Raw genomic sequence first — 22,951 nt, forward strand, 5'->3', positions numbered from 1 at the left:
GAGACGCAGTCTCCCTCCGGAGTGCTCCCTCTGCAGAGTCAGAAGAGATGTGTGTGAAGCAGCGGGCCTGGGAAGCTTTTCCTTCCCACTCTCTCCCCTGGGTCAAGGCTTGGCAAGGTGGCTCCGCGTGCGCCAGCCCTCCCCGGCTGGGATGGGCAGCCTCTTGCCTGCAGGCACTTCTGCAGAGCAGCGCTGTTTCCTCATACCTGAGCTGTGCACGGCAGCACCGACCACTCCCAGCTGAACCCACTATTTAAGGCCAGCACACCCCAGCTGGCTGTGAGTCACGGCACTAGGAGGGCAGCGGCAGCTCTACTCACCCCAGCACCCAGCGCCCTGCAGGAAGGGCCCCTTCCCCCGCCATGGCTTCCCTGGGGCAGGTCATCTTCTGGAGGTAGTGCTCTCTTCTCTGTCTTTACAGGTGCAGGGAACCGGGGTGAGGTCTTGCGGGGCTGCTGAAGACTGCTGGGCCATCCCACATGTCCCCACTGTACCCTTATCTGATCCAGCATTGGGCTGGCATGAGCCTGGCCAGATAAGAGCTTAAGAGAATTGGATTTAACATCACACCCCGGCCACTCAAAGCCACCATTCAGGGTCAGATTGGTTTTCTGCCATGGAGGGAGGGCTGGCACCTGATAGCTCTAGACCAAGGAGTGTGGTGCCAGCTGGGACAGTAAGGCTCTTGTGGGGGCGCTAAGTAGGATGGCATAGGGCTGCTTGATGGGGTGGGATGGAATCTATGACTGATGATGGCTGGGGTGCAGGGGACCCTCTATAAGCCCCCCGGATGAAGGAGGTGAGCATGCTTTGACTTTTCTGTGTGTGTGACTTCTCAGTACTGCTGAGTAATTCACACCAACACCCCTCCTCCACTCTGGCTCCAGGGTGGGGTCCCTAGTTTTTCTGGGGGCTCCTTGGAGAGGAGACCCCTGCTGCTGCTGCTGAGAAAACAAAACTTTGTGGAAGGCCAAAGTCAGCCCACCCTAGGGCCTGGGATGGGACAGGGGAAGGACATAAAGAAACAGCAGCAAGGGGAGCTTGTGGCCCTGGAAACTGCGGTTGGGCAGGTCCATCAGCAGAGCTGAGAGAATGGAAGGGGAGGATTGATAGAATGAGCCCAGCTCCCCAGAGATGAAGGAGGCCCCATCTCTTACCTTCTGCTCCTCTCACAGAGCTCCCTTTAGTTGCCTGTTTATCCATCAGGCTGTTGCTTACCTTTCCAGAAGGAAAGAGATGGAAAGTGAAGGAAGAGTTTTCCTGAAACGGTTAGTGATTGACCTTTGGTCACTACTTGTGACAATGTTTAAGAGGACTGGTGGATGTTGGTTCTAGCGGTTGTTTGTGTCTTTTCCAGTGAAAGGAAAAGCAGAGAGAGAGGAAGGGTTAACCTCAGATTAACCTCAGATGAAGTTTCTGAAAAGACTGAGAGAATGTTACCTCTTAGAGGCAGCCTAGAAAACTCTCTTCCTTAAAACATCAGCTCCCTCACGGGTGTCCTCCTGAAGCCACCAGTCCTGAGTCAGGGGCTGGGGGCGCTCAGGGTGGTGTTCCCCTTCCTGTGTCTGCAAGGACACCCTGCTCCCTTCCATTTGGATTTTTCTGCCCAGTGAGGATGTCCCAAGAAGCACCTACGTCAGAGGACCTAGCGTTTTGCCAGCACCTTCTTTCTCTGTACCCTGGGTGAGGTGCCTCACAGTGGCCTCCTGTAATCCTCACCACAGCCTGTGAGGGTTCATGATCACCTCAGAGGGGTTAAGTCACGTTCTCAAGGCCACACAGCCTGGAAGGGGCAGGGCAGCGTTGGAATCCACCCTACCCAACTCCGAAATCCAAGTTCTGTCCCCAGTGTCACCCTTGACTCCACTCCCTCCCCGGTGCCCCCCTTCCCCCCCCACCGCCCCCCTCTTCCTTGCTTCCGATGAAACACTCTTCATGCAACAAGTGGGTCTGTTGTTCCCAGGAAGGATGTGTGGGCTTTCTAATAATACATTACAACCAGCCTGACTGGTTTTTCAGGAGGATTAGCAGGAGGTGGGTGTTCAAAATGCAGATCCCACCCTTCAGAGACCCACTGGAATCCACAGAGGCTCCTCTTGTTGACCCCAGCATGCCTTGGGAGTTCTTTGTGCAGAAGCAGTGAGGAGCCAGGAGCGGAGTGTGGCCAAATCTTTGTGCAAAGAGGCCCCTGGGAAGATGGTTGATGGCAGGCTGGGTGGGGAGCAGGGGTCTGGAGGGCTCTGCCCTAACAAGCCTCTTTCTTTGCCATAATTTCCTTAATTCATACTCACACCTTTACTGAGGTTGGTGGTATGGGAGAGTTCATGAGAGGATCTGCCATCCTCTGTGGACTCAGTGGATTATTTCCTTAAATAATTACCAGAGAGCTTACTACCTTCAAAACTCCTGCTCAGGATGCAGGGGGATGGAATGCTGGTGTGCAGGCTCTACTGGGCCTGGCCTCCACGGTACATTTAGAAGCTCTGTGGTCAGAATCCTCTTCTCCCTTTCCCTTCACGGTCGTCAGTGGGAGCAGACCTCACCCAAGGAACATTTTGTTTCAGCTTTTTTAAAGTAAAGTATGATCCATGTACAATATTACATGCTACAGATGCACAATATGGTGACTCACAATTTTTAAAGATCATTTATGAGCTTTCCTGGTAGCTCAAATGGTAAAGACTCTGCCCACAGTGTGGGAGATCCCGGTTCAGACCCTGAGTCAGGAAGATTCCCTGGAGAAAAGAATGGCAACCCACTCCAATATTCTTGCCTGGAGAATCCCATGGACAGAGGAGCCTGGCAGGCTACAGTCCATGGGGTTGCAAAGAATCTAACATGACTGAGCGACTTATATACACACACACACACACACACACACACACTCATACTCAATTTATAGTTACTATAAAATATTGCATATATTCTCCGTGTGGTACAATATACCCTTGTGGTTTATTCATTTTGTACATAATAGTTTGCACCTCTTAGTATCCGACCCCTCTATTTCCCTTCCTCCATACCCTCTCTCTATTGGTAACCACTAGTTTGTTCTCTAGATCTGTGAGTCTGACTCTCCGTTTTATTCACTAGTTCATTGTATTTTTTGGATTCCACACATAAGTGGTATCATACAGTATTTGTTTTTCTCTGTCTGACTTATTTCACTTGGCATAATGTCCTATAAGTCTGTCCTTGTTCCTGCATATGGCAAAAGTGCCATTCTTTCTCATTGCTGAGTAGTGTTCCATTGTATCTCAACACCACCTCTTCTTTATCCGTTCATCTATAGATGGACATTTCGGTTGTTTCCATGTCTTGGCTATTGTGAATAGTGCTGCTATGAACACAGGGGTGCATGAATCTTTTTGAATTACAGTTTTGTCCAGATACGCCTAGGAGTGGATTGCTCAATCATACAGCTACTTTATTTTTAGTTTCTTGAGGAACCTCCATAGTGTTTCCCATGGTGGTTTCACCAATTTACATTTCCACCAACAATGTAGGAGGGTTCCCTTTTCTCCATGTCCTCTCTAGTACTTGTTATGTGTAGACTTATTAAAAATGGCCATTCTGACCAGTGTGAAGTGGTACCTCTTTGTGGTTTTGATTTGCATTTCTCTAATAATTAGTGATGTTGATCATCTTTTTATGTGCCTATTGGCCATCTGTATATCTTCTTTGGAGAACTGTCTGTTTAGTTCTGCCTATTTTTCAATTGGGTTGCCTGTTTTTTTGATGTTGAATTGTATGAGCTGTTTATATATGTTAGATAGTAATCCCTTACCCATCATATCATTTGCAAATATTTTCTCCAATTCTCCAGTAGACTGTCTTTAAATTTTGCCGATGGTTTCCTTTGCTATGCAAAAGCTTTTAAATTTATTTAGGTCCCATTTGTTTACTTTTGCTTTTATTTCCTTTGCTTTAGGACACAGATCTAAAAAAAATATTGCTGTAATGTATTTCAAAAGCTGTTCTGCCTATATTTTCCTCTAGAAGTTGTATAGTATTTGGTCTTACATTTAGGTCTTTTAATTCATTTTAAGTTTATTTTTGTGTATGGTATTAGAGAATGTTCTAATTTCATTCTCTGACATGTAGCTGTCCAGTTTTTCCAGCACCACTTATTGAAGAGATTGTCTTTTCTCCATTGTATATTCTTGGCTCTTTGTTGCAGATTAATTGACCATAAGTTCAACCCATGGCAGAGAAGGCAATGGAACCCCACTCCAGTACTCTTGCCTGGAAAATCCCATGGACAGAGGAGCCTGGTGGGCTGCAGTCCATGGGGTCGCACAGAGTCGGACACGACTGAAGTGACTTAGCAGCAGCAGCAGCAGCAACCCATGGAGGGTCTTCCCTGGTGGCTCAACAGTAAAGAATCTGCCTGCAATGCAGGAGATATGTAGGAGTTCAGGTTCAATCCCTGGGTCAGGAAGATCCCCTGGAGTAGGAAATGTTAACCTGCTCCAATATTTTTGCTTGGAAGATTTCATGGACAGAGGAGCCTGGTGGGCTACAGTCCATGGAGTCACAAAGAGTCAGACACGATTGAGCACACATGCACTCCCCTTAGGAATCCAAGGATGGAGAAGTAGTGATCCCTTCTCTAAAGGGCTTACATTCAGTTGAAAGTATTAAGAGAGCACCTACTATGTGCCAGGCACTGCATGAGGCACTAGGTCAAGGGCAGTTAAAACACTGAAAAGATTTTAGGTTAATGGGGAAGATTCCCAAACAGACAATTACAACCTTCTGTTGATAAGCCATGAGACAATAGAGCAGAATGAAACCGGAGCACTTCCCTAACTTAAGAATTTAGAGGTTTCCTGAGCCAGGTGATGGCTGGGCTAAGTGTTGAGGATTGATTAGCATGATCCAGGTGAAGAAGGATGGGAAGGGCCCTCTAGGCAGAGGGAATAGCGCCAGACAGGATAGGATAGGATGATAGACTAAAGCTCATGAAGCAGTGTGAGGTGGTGGAAAGCTATAAGCTACTCTGTATCATCAACAGAGCCTGAAGTTTGAGACAGGGAGTGCTGAGACAAGGCTGGAGAGGCTGAGTCAGGTCATGCTGGGCCTTCATCTAGCAGACTCAGCTAGGAATTTGGTGTGGGTGATGAGGAGCCATCATAGGTCTCTAGCAGGGGAAACTTGGTGTTTTTCATCTTAGGCAGGTTATTCCAGAAGCAGTGTAGAGGATGAATATGAGGACAGATTGGTAGGGAAATAAGTAAGGAAGACAAGGACCTGAAATTGAGAATGGTAACTGAGGTCCAGAGAAAGGAAACCTAGTCAAGATACATTTAGGACTTAAAATTGGTGGTGTTTGGTAAATGAATGGAGGATGGTACAGAATAGGAATGGATGAGAAGGTTGGAGCCTGGAATGACCCCCCGTGTTCTTGGATTAGGTACAGTGAGGTGGGAAACAGAGACAAGAGATGAGAATTAGTTAACTTTGGCACGTGTAGAATTTAAGGTTCCCCTGGGAACCTTAGGTGGTGATGCTCAGTGGACAGTGGAAGCCTTGAGGCTGAAACTGGGAGAAGCCAAGACAGGAGATGTCAGTGTGAGATTCAAAAGTAGGAGGCAAGGAGTAGTCACTTGGAATGTCTTCTAAAGAAAGCCCATAGAAGGATAGGAGCCAGGGGCTGGGCATGGGAAGCTGAAGAGCACCCATGTTTAAGGGAGGGCAGAGGAAGGTGAGTCAGAAAGAGCTGGGAGCAAACGGTGGGAGAGGCAGGGTAAAGACCAGGATTGAGGGTCTCGTGGATGTCAACAGAGCAGTTTCATGGAGCACCCAGGGCTGGTGGGGGTGTCACATAGGCCTGGTGCTGGTCGGAAGATCCAATCCAGACAAGACTATGGCCTAGGTAGCATTTAGCAGAACTCATGTGGCTTTGCACAGAAAATGAGGAGGACACACTGTCAAGTAGCTCCTGAGTCCAAATGAGACCAGAAAGAGGCAAGGATCCTTTGAGTCTATTTTCGTGGGTGCATTGAGCATGAGCAGTGAACGGAGAAGATCAAATAGCTCTAGCATCTGATTGCTCTCCTTCCAGAAAGCAGAGACGCAAGCTGAAGTCCAAGTGAGGCCCAGTTAGCATGGATTTCAAATTGTCCTTCTGCTCCCCTTCTTCCCTCCTCTCCCCCATCCCTTCCTTCTCTTCTTCCTGCCCTCTCTTCCTTCTTTGCTTCTCCCTGTCTCTTCTATCTGAAGGGAGTTCTTTGAAGCATCTAAGATCGGGGAAAATCACCAGCCTCAATGGGATTGGTGAAGACAAGTCAAAGGAAGGAGGACACGTCAAAGACAGGTCTTTCTCCCAGACGAAAGTGGAAGAAACCGAGAATGAGGGAGGCTAGAACAAGGAGGCTCAGGGAGCTTTGTTCCAAAAGCTTGGTTCCCCATTCCCCACAAGTTTTCAAGCTGGTGGCTGGCTCAGACATACCAGACTTTAATGGCCAGACAAAGTAGTACTTGGCAACATAACAAGTTAACCTACTGAGAAAATCTTACCAAGGCCTGGACTGGGGAGGATCTCGTCACAGGCCATGATGACACTTGAAACCCATCAAGATATGAAAAGAGGGGTCCAAGTTTCAGACCCTCTGAGCCTAAAAAACCTGAGACTTGGGGGCCCTGAAGGCCCATCCTCTTGAGCCAAATAGAGAGTTGGAAAAAGAGATGAACGTCACATTGAAGGTTTAAACAGGAGGTTCCTGTGTTCCCACCCACACCAGATGTAGGTTTTCTCCCCATCTCCACCTGCTACGAGGCTCCCCCTTTCTTTCAGCATTCAGCTCAGTGCCACAGCCACTGTGAAGTCTTCCTGAACTATTCTTGTTGCTGTTCAGTCACTCAGTCATGTCCAACTCTTTACAACCCCATGGACTGTAGCACGCCAGGCTTCCCTGTCCTTCACCATCTTCCAGAGTTGGCTTTCCCAGGCCTTAATAGTTGCAATGAATTGTTCCTTATATGTTCGTGGTTGGCCGTGTTGATAAATGTCTGTTCCTGAGCCCATTTCCTTCCCTCTGTGGGGTTGGCTTCTCAAAGGCCTGGCCTTTGTCTTGTCTCTTGTTGTAGGGAGGCAGTTGAGTGCCACAGCTACCCCTCTAGGCTCTGGAATCACACTGGCTGAGTTCAAATCTGTGTGCCACCTTGAGTTCTGTGGGCCTCAATTTACCTACCTATGAAATGGGCTGATAATAGAACCTACAGGTCACTCTAGCAACACTCTGGGAATATTCAGCTTCTTGTTTTGAAAAAAAAAGTCTACCCTACTTCTGTTATCTATGAGTCTGAGACAATTCTTCTGCAAACCTGAGGATGGCCAGGGTTTAGAATGACTGTCTGGCTCTGCCAGTATTAAGTATTAAGGTAGCTGAGGTGAGTCTGGAAGGTCCTTGTGTGTACAAGTTCAGTGTCTAAATCTTCCCACGAGGCACTGCTCAGGGATTGAGCCACAGCCTTCATTGGGCTGCTGGAGCTCCAGAGCTATGACCAAGCACCAGATAATGGTTAATTAACTAAACCACCCCATACTCCTAATTCTCTCCATTTCAAAGATGCAAATGTTGAATTAAGATGAATGCACAATGTGCCCCTGGTCAGCCAATGGCAGAACCAACAAGTTCCTACCTAGACCTCTATACTGACTTTGATTAGAAAATTATCTTTGTAATCAGTTCTGCCTCATCTCCTGCCACTAGAAGCAGAACTCAGCTCATCACCCGCAAAACTCCTCAGAGACCAGAGACCACCAGGGCGCTAGAGTTCTCAACCAGCCGAGGAGGGTGCTGGGCCCAGAATAGCCTGGGGCCTGTGACTTATCAGCCTGGGGCCTGTGATTTATCAGCCTGGGGTCTGCGTTCTTCCAGGTGGCTACTGTAGATGAGCGAGTGCAGGAGTAAGAAGTGGTTGAAACTCGGTAAAAATTATATCCTTTCAGAGCCTGAAAATTTAGAAAGTCGAACACCCCCTCATTTTATTGCTGGGATAATAAAATTAAACTGGCAACTTGCCTTAAGGTCGTGCAGTTAAAAATGGGTAGAACGATGCTCTTTCAATGATTCCGTATTGCCCCATGACCCTAGCTAAAAACTGTTAGATCCCAACTGACCACAATCTACTCAAATATCAAGGATCTAAGAGACCAAAGCTTCACCCATAATTACCTTTGACGTAGGAAGAAGTGGAAATAATGTTGGTGCTAGAGTTAGCCTTACCTGTGTTCATATTCCAGCTTTCCTCTAGGTGAGTGGCCCCAAGTCAGTTACTTAACCTCTCTGTGTCTTCACTCCCTCAGAAAATTGGAGTTGATAATCGTATCAACCTCAGTTGTTGTGAAGACTAAAGGAGTTGATCCATAAAAAGAGCTCAGAGCAGCACCTTGCTCATAGGTAGTAGACGGTGCTGTGTGTGTTAGACCTTATTCAGTGATCCCCTCTTATTGTTTTTACAGAATAACAAAGGGGCTCAGAGGGAGGCAGAGAAATAACCAGTCCTAAAGTAGCAGCTCGGCCTAAGGGTCCTCTGTGTCCAGATTCTTCTGGGATTTCAGTGGACTTGAGATACCTTCTTCTCTATCCTTGCTCTGTGAGATTCAGGAAAGCGCTTGGCTGCCGGGGGTGGGCACTCTCGCTCCACAGTCAGTATGGTTTCTTGACAGGGGTGGGGTGCTGCAGGTAAGAAAGCCAGGCTATATTTCTCTTTATGCTGGCTTTCCATAGTCCCCAGCCCTCTGCCTGGAGTGTTTCAGATTTACTATCACAGCACTTTCAAATGTATTCCTGCCACTCCCAGCACAGCAGTAATGGGAGCAAGGGCCAGCAGTTTCCTCTCTTTCTTTCTCTGCAGATTTAGAATGAGAAATTTCATAGAAGAAAAAGCATGAAAGATTGGAGAAACAGAGCATCCGTAAAGTGCCGGGGTATTGAATTGTCTCTTTTTGCTTGCTGTCTTGGCTGTTCATTGCGTTCTCCTCGCTCCTCACCTCCCAAAAGGCCATTTCATGCCTCTCTCCTCCCCTCAGGCCTCCTGCAAGCCTCCTCCACCTGGCCCTCCATCCCCAGTCTCAGATGATGATCTTGCTTTATCGTTTACCAGGAAAATGGGACCCATCAGACTTCTGACTCCTCCACCTTTTCTCTTCTCCAGCTGCCTGCCGCACTCATCTGCACCCTTTCTCTCTTCCTCCCCTGCTGGCACCAGAGGATGAGCCCAGCTCCAAGTAAAGGGCGACGCCTCTCCTGCCTGGATCTGTCTCCTCTCTCCTCATCTGGCCAGCACCTTCACTTCTCCTCTGCTCCTGCAGTATCCATGTCAGCATGCCACCTGCACATCAGGGTTTCTAGCTTAAGAGAAAAGTCCTGAGAGTCAGCCCTATGATCTTTCCAACTCCCATCCCCTCTCTTTTCCCTTCACAGAAAACTTGTTGAAAGATGCTCAAAGTTAGTGATCTTATGATTTGCAGGTGTTATAGAGGCAGTGTCAGGGGGTGGCTCCCAGACTGGACCCTGGCCCGGGAGGCTGGGATGCAATCCCAGCTCCACCACTTTCCAACTGTGTGGCCCTGGGCAGGTTCTCTATCATTTATGGGCATGAGGTGCTCACTTGTAAAATAGGCATGACGTTAGAATCTGCACTGTAAGATTGTGAGAAATTTCTGAGTTGATGCCTGTAGAGCACTTGGCAGAGAGTGTAAACCATGGGTTCTATTACTAGTCTCTCCTCAACTCACTCCATTGGGGTTCTGGCCCCACTGTGCTGAGACATTGTTACTGTCAATGTCTCTAGTGACCTCCACATTGCCAAATCTAATGTCAGCTTCTCTGATCTGATCTCGTCTTCACATCAGTATTCAACACACAATGTCTCATGACCTCCTTCTTGAAATACTTTGTTCTGCGCTTTCCACGATGCTACCTTCTCCCTCTCCCCGAGAGACACTGGTCCCACCTCCTAGGGTTGTCCTCTGCCTCTCTATGCCTGGCCTGGTGGTAGCTGCTCTCCTCTGCTGCCTACACAACTCAAAACCACCACACTCTGCCTCCAGGGAACCCACCTCTGGAATGAGGAGAAAGCCTTTCACTCATTTTATGCATTTTATGATTGACTGTACTCTTTGCCAAAAAGCCTTGGGGTTCAGGAACAGAATATAAAATTGTGGAGACAATTACCCTTTAGAACTTCAGGGTCAGGATAAAGTCCTATGAGACAAGGGAAGGTTAAGCTGTGTACTACCAAGTGCCCTGTGGGAGGGAGCTTTCAGACCCTGGAGGAGCCTGGACTGGAAGCCTTGAAGCCTGGGGTTAGGTTTCCAGACAGGTCCTGGTGGAAAGCCCCACGGCAGGATAGATGTGAAAGAGGAATTATTTCAGTCAAGAAGTTGACCTGTCCAAGGAAGCAGCATCCTATCCTCTTCCTCGGTCTCTACTTTTTTTGATGAGGATCCAAGTCTTGGTGACTCTCTTCACAGCTAAGAGAGAAGTCAGTTGATGGGAAAGCTGTGATGTTATCCTGATGGCTGTAGGTCAGGGGGTCTTTGTCCAAAGACCTTAACATATGGTCATGGCAACTCAGCAAGAGCTATCCGAGTCTGAATCCCCTGCCACAGCCACCTTTGACGAGGGGCCCGCTCTGTGGACACTTCCCTGTGGAGGAGCTCTGCCTCCTGGCAATTACTCATACCATATCCTCCAGGATGGCATCCAGGGGGTGCTGGGGGTGGGCTTGCATATGGCTTCCTGCCTAGAGTCAGAGTGGGACCGGGAGAGGAAGCGAGACTTCCGAATGTCCCTTACTTAGAAGTGTTCCCTGCCAAGCCCTGGGGATGCCCCGAAAGCCTCCCACAGGCCTGCAGACCTGGACAGAGGAGCTCCTTGGCACCGACAGCTGCCTGTGCGTGCTCAGTCACTCAGCTGTGTCTAACTCTTTGTGACCCTATGGGCTATACATAGCCTGCCAGGCTCCTCTGTCCACGGGATTTCTCAGGCAAGAATACTGGAGCATGTTACCCATTTCCTTGTCCAGAGGCTCTTCCTGATCCAGGGATCAAACCCATGTCTCCTGCAGCACAGGTGAATTCTTTACCACTGAGCTGTGGGGAAAGCCCTCAGCAACAACCTTACCCTCTTAGCAACAAGTGGCTGAGGGGCTGTTAGGGCAGCATCCTAAGCAAGACTAGAAAGACATTGTCCCATGGACACAGCTCAAAAATGAGAGCTAGGTTCTCAGTTAGTCCACAAAATCCATGCACTCCATGCTGTAGCAATAACTGTGTGCTTACGGTAGGAATGTTTTCGGCTATTTTCCTTTCTCACTATAAATGTACCATATTTCTGAAACCTGGAGATTCAACAGGGTTTTGAGGCCCTGCTGAGAAAGCTCATCATCATTTATAAAGAGTGTTGCTAATAAGATCCTGTTAAAAACAATTTAAATGCAGATGGTAGAAAATAGCCATTGGATATTAGAATGCTTGTAGACGGGGATCTGTGTGGGCCGGCTGATTCTTGGTCTGGATGCGGAGGCAGAAGCGCTGTTAAGGTGAGTGATGGAGCCAGTGGGACATGACTGACTACAGTTCTGGCTGGAAGGTCCTCTCCTTGATACCACCTTCCCATCTGGAAAGAATGGAGAGGGGGTGTGTTGGGACTTTCTCAGAAGACATTCTGGTGTTGACTCAAAGCCTAAGGAGTAACTGGTATAATTTTTTTTTTTTTCTGTGAAACAGTAGAATAACACTGAGGAATTTTTTTAAAAAAGGAAACAAAAGATCATCCATAGTCCTATCACTATAAATGACTATTTTCTTTTTTTGTTCTTGTCCTTTGTAAGCCCAACAGTAAATCATTTTTACGTAGTAATACAGTGTGTACCCTTTCATATTCTACTTCTTCCATTGAGACTGTATTATTAAAGTTAAATGTTTTAAAGCACTTTTACAGTTAAAAAAATATATCCTTACACCTTAATATAGCAGCGGTTGTGACTCTATACAGTAATGTGCATTTCTGCATGTTTATTGGGTTGGGAAGTGCCATACTGGGCCACCTTCCCAGAAACTCAACCCCAAGGCCTGACAGGATTCCCACATCTGCTTGCTTCCCATTCTGCTCAATCCATTATCCTGTTACACGTGAGCATATTGGGGTCCAGGCAACATGCACCATTCAAGCACCTAACACTGTCTATATTAAGTACTTAAAACAGTGGCTCCCAAAGGGAGTTCTGAGGACAATGATATTGCAAAAATTTCCCCACAAGAGTTCTGTAGTCAAACAAGATCGAAAGTGCTGAATACTCTTAGGTTGGGCTACATGAAATTGCCAGTGTTCAATTGTTCTTGACCTCTGAAAGAGGGATTTCAAATAGTTCAACCTAATACACACACACATACATACTCCTCTGGGACATTCACCATGCATGTTAGGATATTAAGAGCTTTAGAGGGATCTCCCTGGTGGTCCAGTGGTTACGACTCCCTTCTTCCACTGCAGGAGGCCCAGGTGTCTGCCATGCTGCCAAAAAAATAAAAACACAAGTAATAACCAACAATAAGAGCTTTTGAAAAGTCCTATAAAGAAATCTATTTGATTGTGATTGACTTAACATAATCCTTTTAAAAATAATACTTATTAATATATACCAGGACATGCTTTGGGAAACTAGGGCCTGGAGTAATTGCAAAAGAATACAAAAATGTACATAAATGAGGAAGCCCAGGGCAGCAGGGAGGGCTGAGCAAATAAACGCTCAGTGGGGAAAGAGCAGGTGGGCATCTTCCTTCCTGGGACTGCCCACCCATCTTTGAGACCCCAAATCATCACATTTTCAGCCCTCCTCTTTCTACGGTGATTCTTCCTGAGTGACCTCTACTTTTTTCTCCCTCATAAACATGTAGGGAGGATTCATGAAGTGACAGCAACAGCTCACCCCATCTTCTTCAAATGACAGATACTAAATAAACATGGGTATTATTTTGACAGCTCTCTCATTATAATAATTAGTTCATCTTTTTAGGATGTTATTATCATCCCAGTTCATAAGTGATCATTTAATTTGCTTACAACTAGGAGGTGAGTTAAGCTGATCTGTCTGCAGGGAGGAGGCTCTGACCTGGCTACGGTCCCCGGTGGGGGGAGGGGAGTGCCTCACACGTGCTCTATAAAGAACGTGGGCATGTGGCCAGCTCTGACTATCTTGTTCCCCAGGCACCAGAGCCAAATGTCCAAGACAGAGACTGGAATTGTCGGCTGGAATAGATCCAAGTGGCAGACAATGGCTTAGCCAGGACTTAGTCCTGAGGGTCTCTAATCCCTACCCACCCCCGTGTCCCACTGTCTGGAATTCTCCCAGGAGAGAGCCTCTAATAGACCTGTCCATCATTCACACACTACCACTGGACATCATTGTGACTGACTCTGGGGAGCGATGGCATTTTGGTCCCTCTGGTCATCTAGCAGAATGTTAGGTGTGGATAGGAAGTATCTGATACTCCAGGGAAGTGGAAGGTGAGAGTTGAAAGGTAGGGTGTCACTTCCCTATGAGAGCCCACAGTTTATTTAAAGTTCTTAATTGTAGCACAGTGAGATTTATTTTTTAATATTTATTTATTGGGCTGTGCTGGGTCTTAGTTGCAGCACATGGGATTTTTGATCATCACTGTAGCATGTGAGATCATTTGGGACCTAGTTCCCTGACCGGGGACTGAACCTGGGCCCCCTGCGTTGGGAGCAAGGAATCTTAGCCACTGGACTACCAAGGAAGTCCCCATGGTGGCATTTAAATGACATTAAGTGGGACCCTAAGAGTTTTGTACCCTACAGTGGAAGGCACTGCCCAGAGGGAGCATCCTTACAGAGGAAATTATTGGCCTCTCAAGGGCATTGCTACAGACATGCAATTACCAAGAAAGGATAGAACAAGGTTATTTGATTTCTCATGATGTGAGTGAAAACAAAGCCTTTAACTTCAGCTGACTGAAACAGCAAACACAGATAAGCTTTGAATGGGCCACACCATCTTTCAGATCTTCACGTCTCATTTGTCATCTATCTGTCAAAGTCAAATAATCTTTATAATGTCTGCTGTGAGAGCTCTGAGAGCAGAGGAAAACGGAAGGGGCGGAGTGTTGCTGTTTCTCTTCAGCTGTACAGTAGATGGGAAGAGATGGATTTAGAACCAGTGGAGCCTGACTTGACCTTCTTTTCCAAACTTATCCTGTGTGGTCCTGTGCCAGTCACTTCATTTTTATTAAGGACAATAAATGGGCTTCCCAGAACCACCCTGAGGATCAAAGGTGATAAGGTACAAAAGATGGCCTCACAGTGACACGGGAGGCAACACATAGCTCTCTTGCATTACCTGACACGTCTACATCTTTCATCGAGAAACTGCCTTGCTCATTGGAGGAAGATAACCTTTTTAAAAAAACCAAGACCCATACACCTTAAAAAATTTTTTTATTTATTTATGTTTCGGTTGTGCTGTGTGTTTGTTACCATGTGGGCTTGTCTCTGGCTGTGGCAAGGAGGGGCTGCTCTCTAGCTGCGGGCTGCCCATTGCAGTGGCTTCTCTTACCGAGGAGCACAGGCTCTAGGGCCCGCGGGCTTCAGCCTGGCGGCTCCAGGGCTCTAGAGCACAGGCTCCATAGTTGTGGCACATGGGCTTAGTTGCTCCTCGGCATGTGAGGTCTTCTCAGATCAGGGGTCGAACCCGTGTTTCCTGCATTGGCAGGCAGATTCTTTACCACTGTGTCACCAGGGAAGCCCTCACACACCCTTTAAAACAGGCAGAAATGTGAAAAAGCAATGGTCCTTTATTTCCCACTGCTCATTTCCTCTTTGGGTTCAGCTTCCAGAGAGTCTGTCTATGTCAGGGAGATAGCCTGACAATTTGGATCTCTCAGCCAAGGAGTTATGTCAACTGTGGAATTTTTTTATAGATCATCTACCTTGTAGCTGGCACCGTAGATCCTAGAGCTATAGAAATGTACAAAATAGAGGACTTACCATCATTTAGAGGATAGAATGGGGGAGACGGGTAGACAAACAATACTGCATGCTCAGTGCCACCGCAGGCCAGCTGCAGAGGCTTGCAAATCAACTTCTAGTCCAGTCATGGTAATGGTGATTGTAGGGGGTTGTTCCAGAGATTTTTCTGGAGGAGATGGTTTCTAATCTGAGTGGGAGTTAGCCAAGCAAGAGAAGTGGTGAGAACATCCAGGCAACGGCAAGACCTATGAGGTGGAGTGGGAAGAGGAAGAGGAAGGGAGAGTGGTAGTTGGAGAGATGAGCTTGAGCCACATTTAATCTTCTCAACAACTGAATAAGGTGGGTTTTTGTCTTCCTACCCTGCACCTGAGTAAACCAAGGCTGAGAGTGATGTGAGAAAGTGTATGGGGATGTTTGGGAGAATGATTCGGAGATAGGCAAAACCAGAAGATGAAATCAAATCATTTTTGAGAATGATTTTCAAATGGCAAGGAGAGATGGTGAGGTCAGGAACTCACTGGTTAATGACTGGACTCTGCTGGCCCCATGGTGTGGCCCCTACTGATGCTTTTCTTCCAGGGATCATCACTTTCACTGCTGATCCATGATCACAACTAATACAATATAAGCAAAGGGAATAAAATGTAGAGTCTAGATCTATCTGCCTCCAAAGTTTGTGCCCTTTTCTAGTCTGGAAAAAATTATTTTATTTTTGATACTAAGATTAAGTGTGTGGAGACAGTCAGGGTGGCTAAGCTGGTGAAAATCCCCTTAGGTCCAAGTTTATGGTAGCTGCAATTTATCAAGAAGCCCAGCTTCCCAGGAGTCTCAGTGACAAACCCCCAAATGCCAGGTTCCACTGCCTTTCTTAGAAAGCCTTTAGAAGTAAAACTCTGAAGGGTTAGCAGAAAGGAATATTGGTATGAGAAAGAAGTGTTTTGATATTACAAAGCTATCAAGATCTTGGCTCTTTTTGAAACACTAGAAGGATTTTTCCCCTTAAAAAGATCTTCCACACTACCATGTGTAAAATAGATAGGTAGTGGGTAGCTGCTATACAACACAGGGAGCTAGCTCCGTGACCATCTAGAAGAGTGAGATGTGGGCGTGTAGGGGAGGCACGGAGGGGAGAGGGGATGTAATTATACATACAGCTGATTCTTGAGAGTTCTTTGCACTGCATGGAGATCAACCCAGTCAATCCAGGAAATCAACCTGAATAATGAATATTGAAAGGACTGATGCTGAAGCTCCAATACTTTGGTCACCTGATGTGACTCATTGGAAAAGATCTTGATGCTGGGAAAGATAGAAGGCAAAATGAGAAGGGGGCAACAGAGGATGAGATGGTTGGGATGGCATCACCAACTCAATGGACATGAAGTTGAGCAAACTCCAGGAGATAGTGGAGGACAAAGAAGCCTGGTGTGCTTCAGTCCATAAAGTTGCAAAGAGCTAGACATGACTTAGCAACTGAATTTTAAGATTCAAGCTGTTGTACAGTAGATACCAATACAATATTGTAAAGCAATTATACTCCAATTAAGAATAAACTTAAAAAAGAGGTCTCTGGGCTTCCCTGGTGGCTCTGGGGTAAAGAATCCACCTGCCAATGCAGGGGATATGGGTTTGATCCCTGATCTGGGAAGATCCCACATACAGTGGAGCAACTAAGCCTGTGTGTCACAACTCCTGAGCCTGGGCTCTAGAGCCTGGGTGCCATAACTTCCGAAGCCTGCAAGCCCTAGAGCTTGGTTCTGAAACAAGAGAAGTCACTGCAATGAGAAGCTCGTGCACCTGAACAAAGTGTAGCCCCCGTTCACCTCAACCAGAGAAAAACCTGAACAGCAACAAAGACCTAGCACAGCCAAAAATAAATTAATAAATAATAGTAATAAAGGAGGTCTCCTAAAACTTCTGTGTTTAAATTGTAGGAGAAAACTCAAATCTTGAAAATTTTTGAACATCATCAAAACTTTCAGTCAGTCAGTCCAGTCACACAGTTGTGTCCAACTCTTTCCAACACCATGGACTTCAGCATGCCAGGCTTCCCTGTCCATCACCAACTCCCAGAGCTTGCTCAAATTCATGTCCATCGAGTCAGTGATGCCACCCAACCATCTCATCCTCTGTCGTCCCCTTCTCCTTCTGCCTTCAATCTTTCCCACCATCAGGGTCTTTTCTAATGAGTCTGTTCTTCACATCAGGTGGCCAATGTATCAGAGTTTCAGCTTCAGCATCAGTCCTTCCAATGACTATTCAGGACTGACTTCCTTTAGGATGGACTGGTTGGATCTCCTTGCAGACCAAGGGACTGTCAAGCATCTTCTCCAACACCACAGTTCAAGAGCATCAATTCTCCAGTGCTCAGCCTTCTTTATAGTCCAACTCACATACATGACTCCCACATCCACACATGACTACTGGAAAAACCGTAACTTTGACTAGACAGACCTTTGTTGGCAAAGTAATGCCTCTGCTTTTTGATATGCTGTCTAGGTTGGTCATGGCTTTTCTTCCAAGGAGCAAGAGTCTTTTAATTTCATGGCTGCAGTCACCATCCGCAGTGATTTTGGAGCCCAAAAAAATAAAGTCTGTCACTGTTTCCATTGTTTCTCCATCTATTCGCCACAAAGTGATGGGACTGGATGCCATGATCTTAGTTTTCTGAATGTTGAGTTTTAGGCCAACTTTTTCACTATCCTCTTCCACTTTCATCAAGAGGCTCTTTCAGTTCAGTTCAGTTGAGTCGCTCAGTCATGTCTGACTCTTTGCAACCTCATGAATCGCAGCACACCAGGCCTCCCTGTCCATCACCAACTCCCGGAGTTCACTCAGACTCACATCCATTAAGTCAGTGATGCCATCCAGCCATCTCATCCTCTGTTGTCCCCTTCTCCTCCTGCCCCCTATCCCCCCCAGCTTCAGAGTCTTTTCCAGTGAATCAACTCTTCGCATGAGGTGGCCAAAGTACTGGAGTTTCAGCTTCATCATCATTCCCTCCAAAGAAATCCCAGGGCGGATCTCCTTCAGAATGGACTGGGTGGATCTCCTTGCACTCCAAGGGACTCTGAGTCTTCTCCAACACCACAGTTCAAAAGCATCAATTCTTTGGCGCTCAGCTTTCTTCACAGTCCAACTCTCACATCCATACATGACCACTGGAAAAACCATAGCCTTGACTAGACGGACCTTTGTTGGCAAAGTAATGTCTCTGCTTTTGAATATGCTATCTAGGTTGGTCATAACTTTTCTTCCAAGGAGTAAGCGTCTTTTAATTTCATGGCTGCAGTCACCATCTGCAGTGATTTTGGAGCCCCCCAAAATAAAGTCTGACACTGTTTCCACTGTTTAATTCTTTGCTTTCCGCCATAAGGGTGGTGTCATCTGCATATCTGAGGTTATTGATATTTCTCCTGGCAATCTTGATTCCAGCTTGTGCTTCAAAGAAGCACAAGAAAGCAAGAAAGATCAAAACTTTTTAAAAAAGATAAATCTGGCTATTTTCTCCTTTTCTAGGTTGACATTTCTCATAGACAAAGTTCTAGATTAATGAAATGCTCAACTTTTATAGGTTCAGCAAATAAGCATTTTCACTAAGAGTGATCCCAACATACTCCATTTATTCTTATCAAAGTGTTATCTATTTGTAAATGCTAACCACCCTGAGGCAGAAAATGTGCGCCCTGTGAGATAATCTGTTTAATACATGTAAGGGATTCTACCCTTAAGGTAAAACTGTACAGCAGTGAAGCACAGGATGGTGGCTTTCATCGGCATTTCCCAAAGGTGTCCAAATGTGAAGGAAGTGCTGTTTACTGGGGCTCCTGGTGCTGTTCACCTGGGCCCCCAAAACTGAATCTGTTCTCTATCACCTCATCTTACAAATCACCTATTGAGCTATGAAGAACATGCCTGCTAACTTAAAGGAAGAAAAACCAGTTATGGGTAACTTCTAGCATGCATTCACTGGGTTCTGGCTTTTCCTGTGGGAGCTCTATGATAAGTACAAACCATTGATCCAGGAAATTGTTGTAAGTGAACAACTTTGTGGGAGCATCACGTTGAAAGATGACTGTTCATACACTGTCTCAAAGAAAGTTCAAACCTAGGGGAAATAGAGCAATGTTTTCTTTTTTAAAATATGTTCTTATTTGTTTTACAAAAGTAATATGGGGACAGTGGGTAGAACTTGAAAAATACAGAAAAACCCAAAAGAAAAAATATCTAAATCTATACCGTCCTGAACCTGGAGATAACTACCTTTAACATATCCTTTCAGCGTTTTCTCTCCATATTTAGATTTAATAAATGGTAGCATACAGTACATATTCTTTTAGAAGCTACTTTCTACTTACCAATTTTGTGACCATTTCTCACATAAATAAACATTCTTTTATAATGTGATTCTTTACAACTACATAGCATCACTTCTAGGGTGAACCTTAATTTATTCAATCAGCTCCCGATTCTCAGACATGTAGGCGCTTCCAATTATTTGCCCACAACTATTATGCTAATTTTAATCAACACTATAGTTAATGTCCTTAGAAATGCATCCTGCTGGTTCTTTACTGTAGACTCCTAGAAGTAGAATTGCTGGATCAAGACTCACTACGCACACTGAAGCATTATGGTACACATGGCCAAACTGTCCTTCTGTCCCTACCCTAAGTGAAGTGAAAGTCGCCCAGTCGTGTCCGACTCTGCAGTCCATGGAATTCCCCAGGCCAGAATACTGGAGTGGGTAGCCTTTCCCTTCTCCAGCAGATCTTCCCGACCCAGGGATCAAACCCAGGTCTCCCACATTGCAGGTGGATTCTTTACCAACTGAGCCATAAGGGAAGCCCCATCCCTACCCTAAAGTTTGCTCCAATTCCCACTCCTACCAGACAACTAGCCTCCCCAAAACAATAATTTTTACATAAGCCTTTTTCCAGGACCAGAACTAACCCTGCCAACGTTTTGAAAAAGAAAATGGCAAATTTTGTATCTAATGTTTCCACTTTTCCTCATTATTGAGATGTTCTTTCTTAAATCTTGGTCTCTTCCTTCTTAATTTACCATCCAAGCCTAGTGTAAAGTAACAAATACACTCATTTACAGCCAAGTATCAATGACTAAGGGGCTTGCCTGGTAGCTCAGATGATAAAGAATCTGCCTGCCAAGCAGGAGACCCGGGTTCAATCCCTGGGTTGGGAAGATCCCCTAGAGAAGGGAATGGTTACCCAGTGCAGTACTCTTGCCTGGAGAATTCCATGGACCGAGGAGCCTGATGGGCTACAGGCCATGGGGTCACAAAGAGTCGCACATGACTGAGAGACTAATATTTTCACATCAATGACTACTGAGATAAAATATTATATTATATATTTTAATTAGAAACAAAACCCAAAGCAATACATCTCTTATAAGGTTTCACTTCATAGTCAAGCTAAAGATGAGTTACTGTGAGGTGGAGAAAGTCCCAGAGGTAGTAAAACAGAGGCTAGGTTTTCTTTGATGTCCATTTTTGTTTATTGAAGTACAGTTCATTTACAATATGTTAGTTTCTGGCATACAGCAAAGTGATTCACTCATATATATATTTCAGATTCTTCTCCATTATGGTTTATTGCTGTACTCTTCCTCCTAATGCTGCCCTTTGGCAAGTCTCCCTTTTAGAGGAAAATGAAGTTCACAGCCTCTTTTTTCTCCCCACAACTCCTCAGGAAAATCTTGGTGTTTTCTGCTAAGTCTGCTCACCCAACCACTCATGATTATGAATTCAGTGGAGTAAACCATGCAGAGTAGTCTGGAAATGGTATAAGAGAAAGGGAAGAGCAGAGTGGATTTGCAGCTGAGAGTGGATTTGAGACTATGAGGAAGAAAAGACAAGGGAGTGGGTTTCAGAGGAAATCTGGTGAAATTTTTGAGAAGGGAAAAGTTTGGGGAGCTAATAAGAACAGAAGTTGAGGAAGAGGATTGTTTTGAAGTTTTTTTCTGTTCAGTTTCCATGTGGTGCCTTTGGATACTTTCCTACACGTCCATTGGTTTCAGTTAAACCTTTCTATTGGATTCATAATTCTTTGTAACATTGTCAAAAACCAGACCACAAGATGTTTGGGGTTTATAGAATTTGCAATAGCAATGAGTCTCTAGAGCTTGACTATATTTACGTATAATAAATAAGGGCTGATGTCTAAATCTATATTTGTATTTAGAAGGTAATTTTAATTGTTTCCATAAAATCTTCCCCAAAGTGTAATTTAAATAGACATAACCCTGAAATAAAAATATTGGGCTGCCATCCATTTGGGCTGCCTCGTGGACATGTTTTGATTCATAGAAGAGTATGTGCCAAAATCAGTCAGCTCAGTTTGGCATTTGTCAAATGTCTAGGATGAGTCAGGCACTATGTCTGACACTTAGGGGAATAAATGTGACTGATATATTGATCCAACATGACCAGTAGGTTATAATCAAAGCAAGATTTTATTTTTATCTTCCTCTGACCTTTTAAAGTACATTCAGTAGAGAAACACATGCTGAAACTTCTGAGGCCTCTGATGGAAACTAGTCCTCTTCATCATCTGGCTGATGTCCCCTCAGTCCTTTGTTCCCCAAAAGTCAACATCACACATGACTCTCAATGCTCAGGTCTCATCTCCCAGGTAATCCTATTGGTGGGAACTCGTTATGGCTCCAGGATATCTGGCCTGTTGGACAAACTCATCTATTCTTTATTTTAGGAAAAGAGTTGTTGTTGTTGTTTAGTCACTAAATTGTGTCCAGCTCTTTTGAGACCCCATGGACTGCAGTGCACCAAGCTCCTCTGTCCATGGAATTTCCCAAGCAAGAATATTGGAGTCAGTTGCCATTTCCTTCTCCAGGGGATCTTCCCAACCCAGGAATCAAACCCATGCCTCCTATACTGCAGGTGGATTCTTTACCACCGAGTCACCTGGGAAGCCCTGTGAAGGAGTGGTGACCTGCAAATGCATATTATCTTTCTCTTTTTTTCTCTCCCTCTCATTGACCTGTTCTGTGCTATACATGCTGTGCTAAGTCGTTTCAGTCATGTCCAACTCTTTGTGACTCCATGGGCTGTAGCCTGCTAAGCCCCTCTGTCCATGGGATTCTCCAGGCAAGAATACTGCAGTGAGTCACCATGCCCTTCTCCAGGGGATCTTCCCAACCCAGGGATCAAACTCACGTCCCTTGTGTCTTCTGCATTGGCAGGCAGGCTCTTAACCACTAGCACTGTCTGGGAAGCCCCTGTGTTCTAGATCACATTAAATTTCTTAAGTATGACTTTGTCTATAGTCCATGGTGTCCCCACCACACCACAACTTTGTGCCTTGTGTGTTGGGAGGGGGAAGAGTAGGTGCTCATAGCACAGGAAAAAGTTTTTTTCTCCTAAGAAATAGCATCACAAATCTTCTCGTTCTACTTTGATTCCTTTTTATAGTCCTTCATCTGATTGAGGTAGCTAAGAATCACGGAACTGGTTGTCAAAGATTCCGTTTTTAAACTCTACAGAGTGATGTGGTGTCTCAGTTTGGTATGCAACATCTATTGTATCTTGAATCTCAGCTGAAGCTTTAAATTTAACAACCTATTATTACACAAAAACAAAAAGGTGCAGTTCCTGTTCTTGAGAAATTGAGAGGAGATTAAAGAAGACACAAATGTATAAATAGATCATTCTAATACAATATGAAAAGTGTCAGACAGAGAAATGTACAGGGTTGATAAGGGCAAGGAGACAGCTTCTAATACACATTGCCACTATTGAGGGAGGCCGTATACAAAAGAATAAGGAGTCTGTGTAGCTTGCAAGTGAGCTGAAAGAATGTGATATCTTTTTAGGAACTTCAGAACAAATGCTATTGATTTGTCCCCCAGTTACTCAAGTGCCTGGAAAAAATGATTAAATTATGGGTCTGGGGTAATACTGCATAATT

General features: G+C 45.4%; 1 protein-coding gene across 1 annotated transcript in view; it reads left to right on the plus strand.

Annotated features, from left to right (window-relative positions):
• The first annotated feature begins 293 nt into the window (after positions 1-293).
• VTCN1 (V-set domain containing T cell activation inhibitor 1) overlaps positions 294-22,951 on the plus strand; it is a 72,921-nt gene continuing 50,263 nt past the window's right edge. The window contains exon 1 of the mRNA XM_040230943.1: positions 294-394. Within this exon, the coding sequence (XP_040086877.1) occupies positions 363-394 (32 nt within the window). The 5' untranslated portion in view covers positions 294-362. The remainder of the gene's footprint in view (positions 395-22,951) is intronic.

This window comes from Oryx dammah, unplaced genomic scaffold (assembly GCF_014754425.2).
Source record: "Oryx dammah isolate SB20612 unplaced genomic scaffold, SCBI_Odam_1.1 HiC_scaffold_28, whole genome shotgun sequence".
NCBI classification, from domain to species: Eukaryota; Metazoa; Chordata; class Mammalia; order Artiodactyla; family Bovidae; genus Oryx; species Oryx dammah.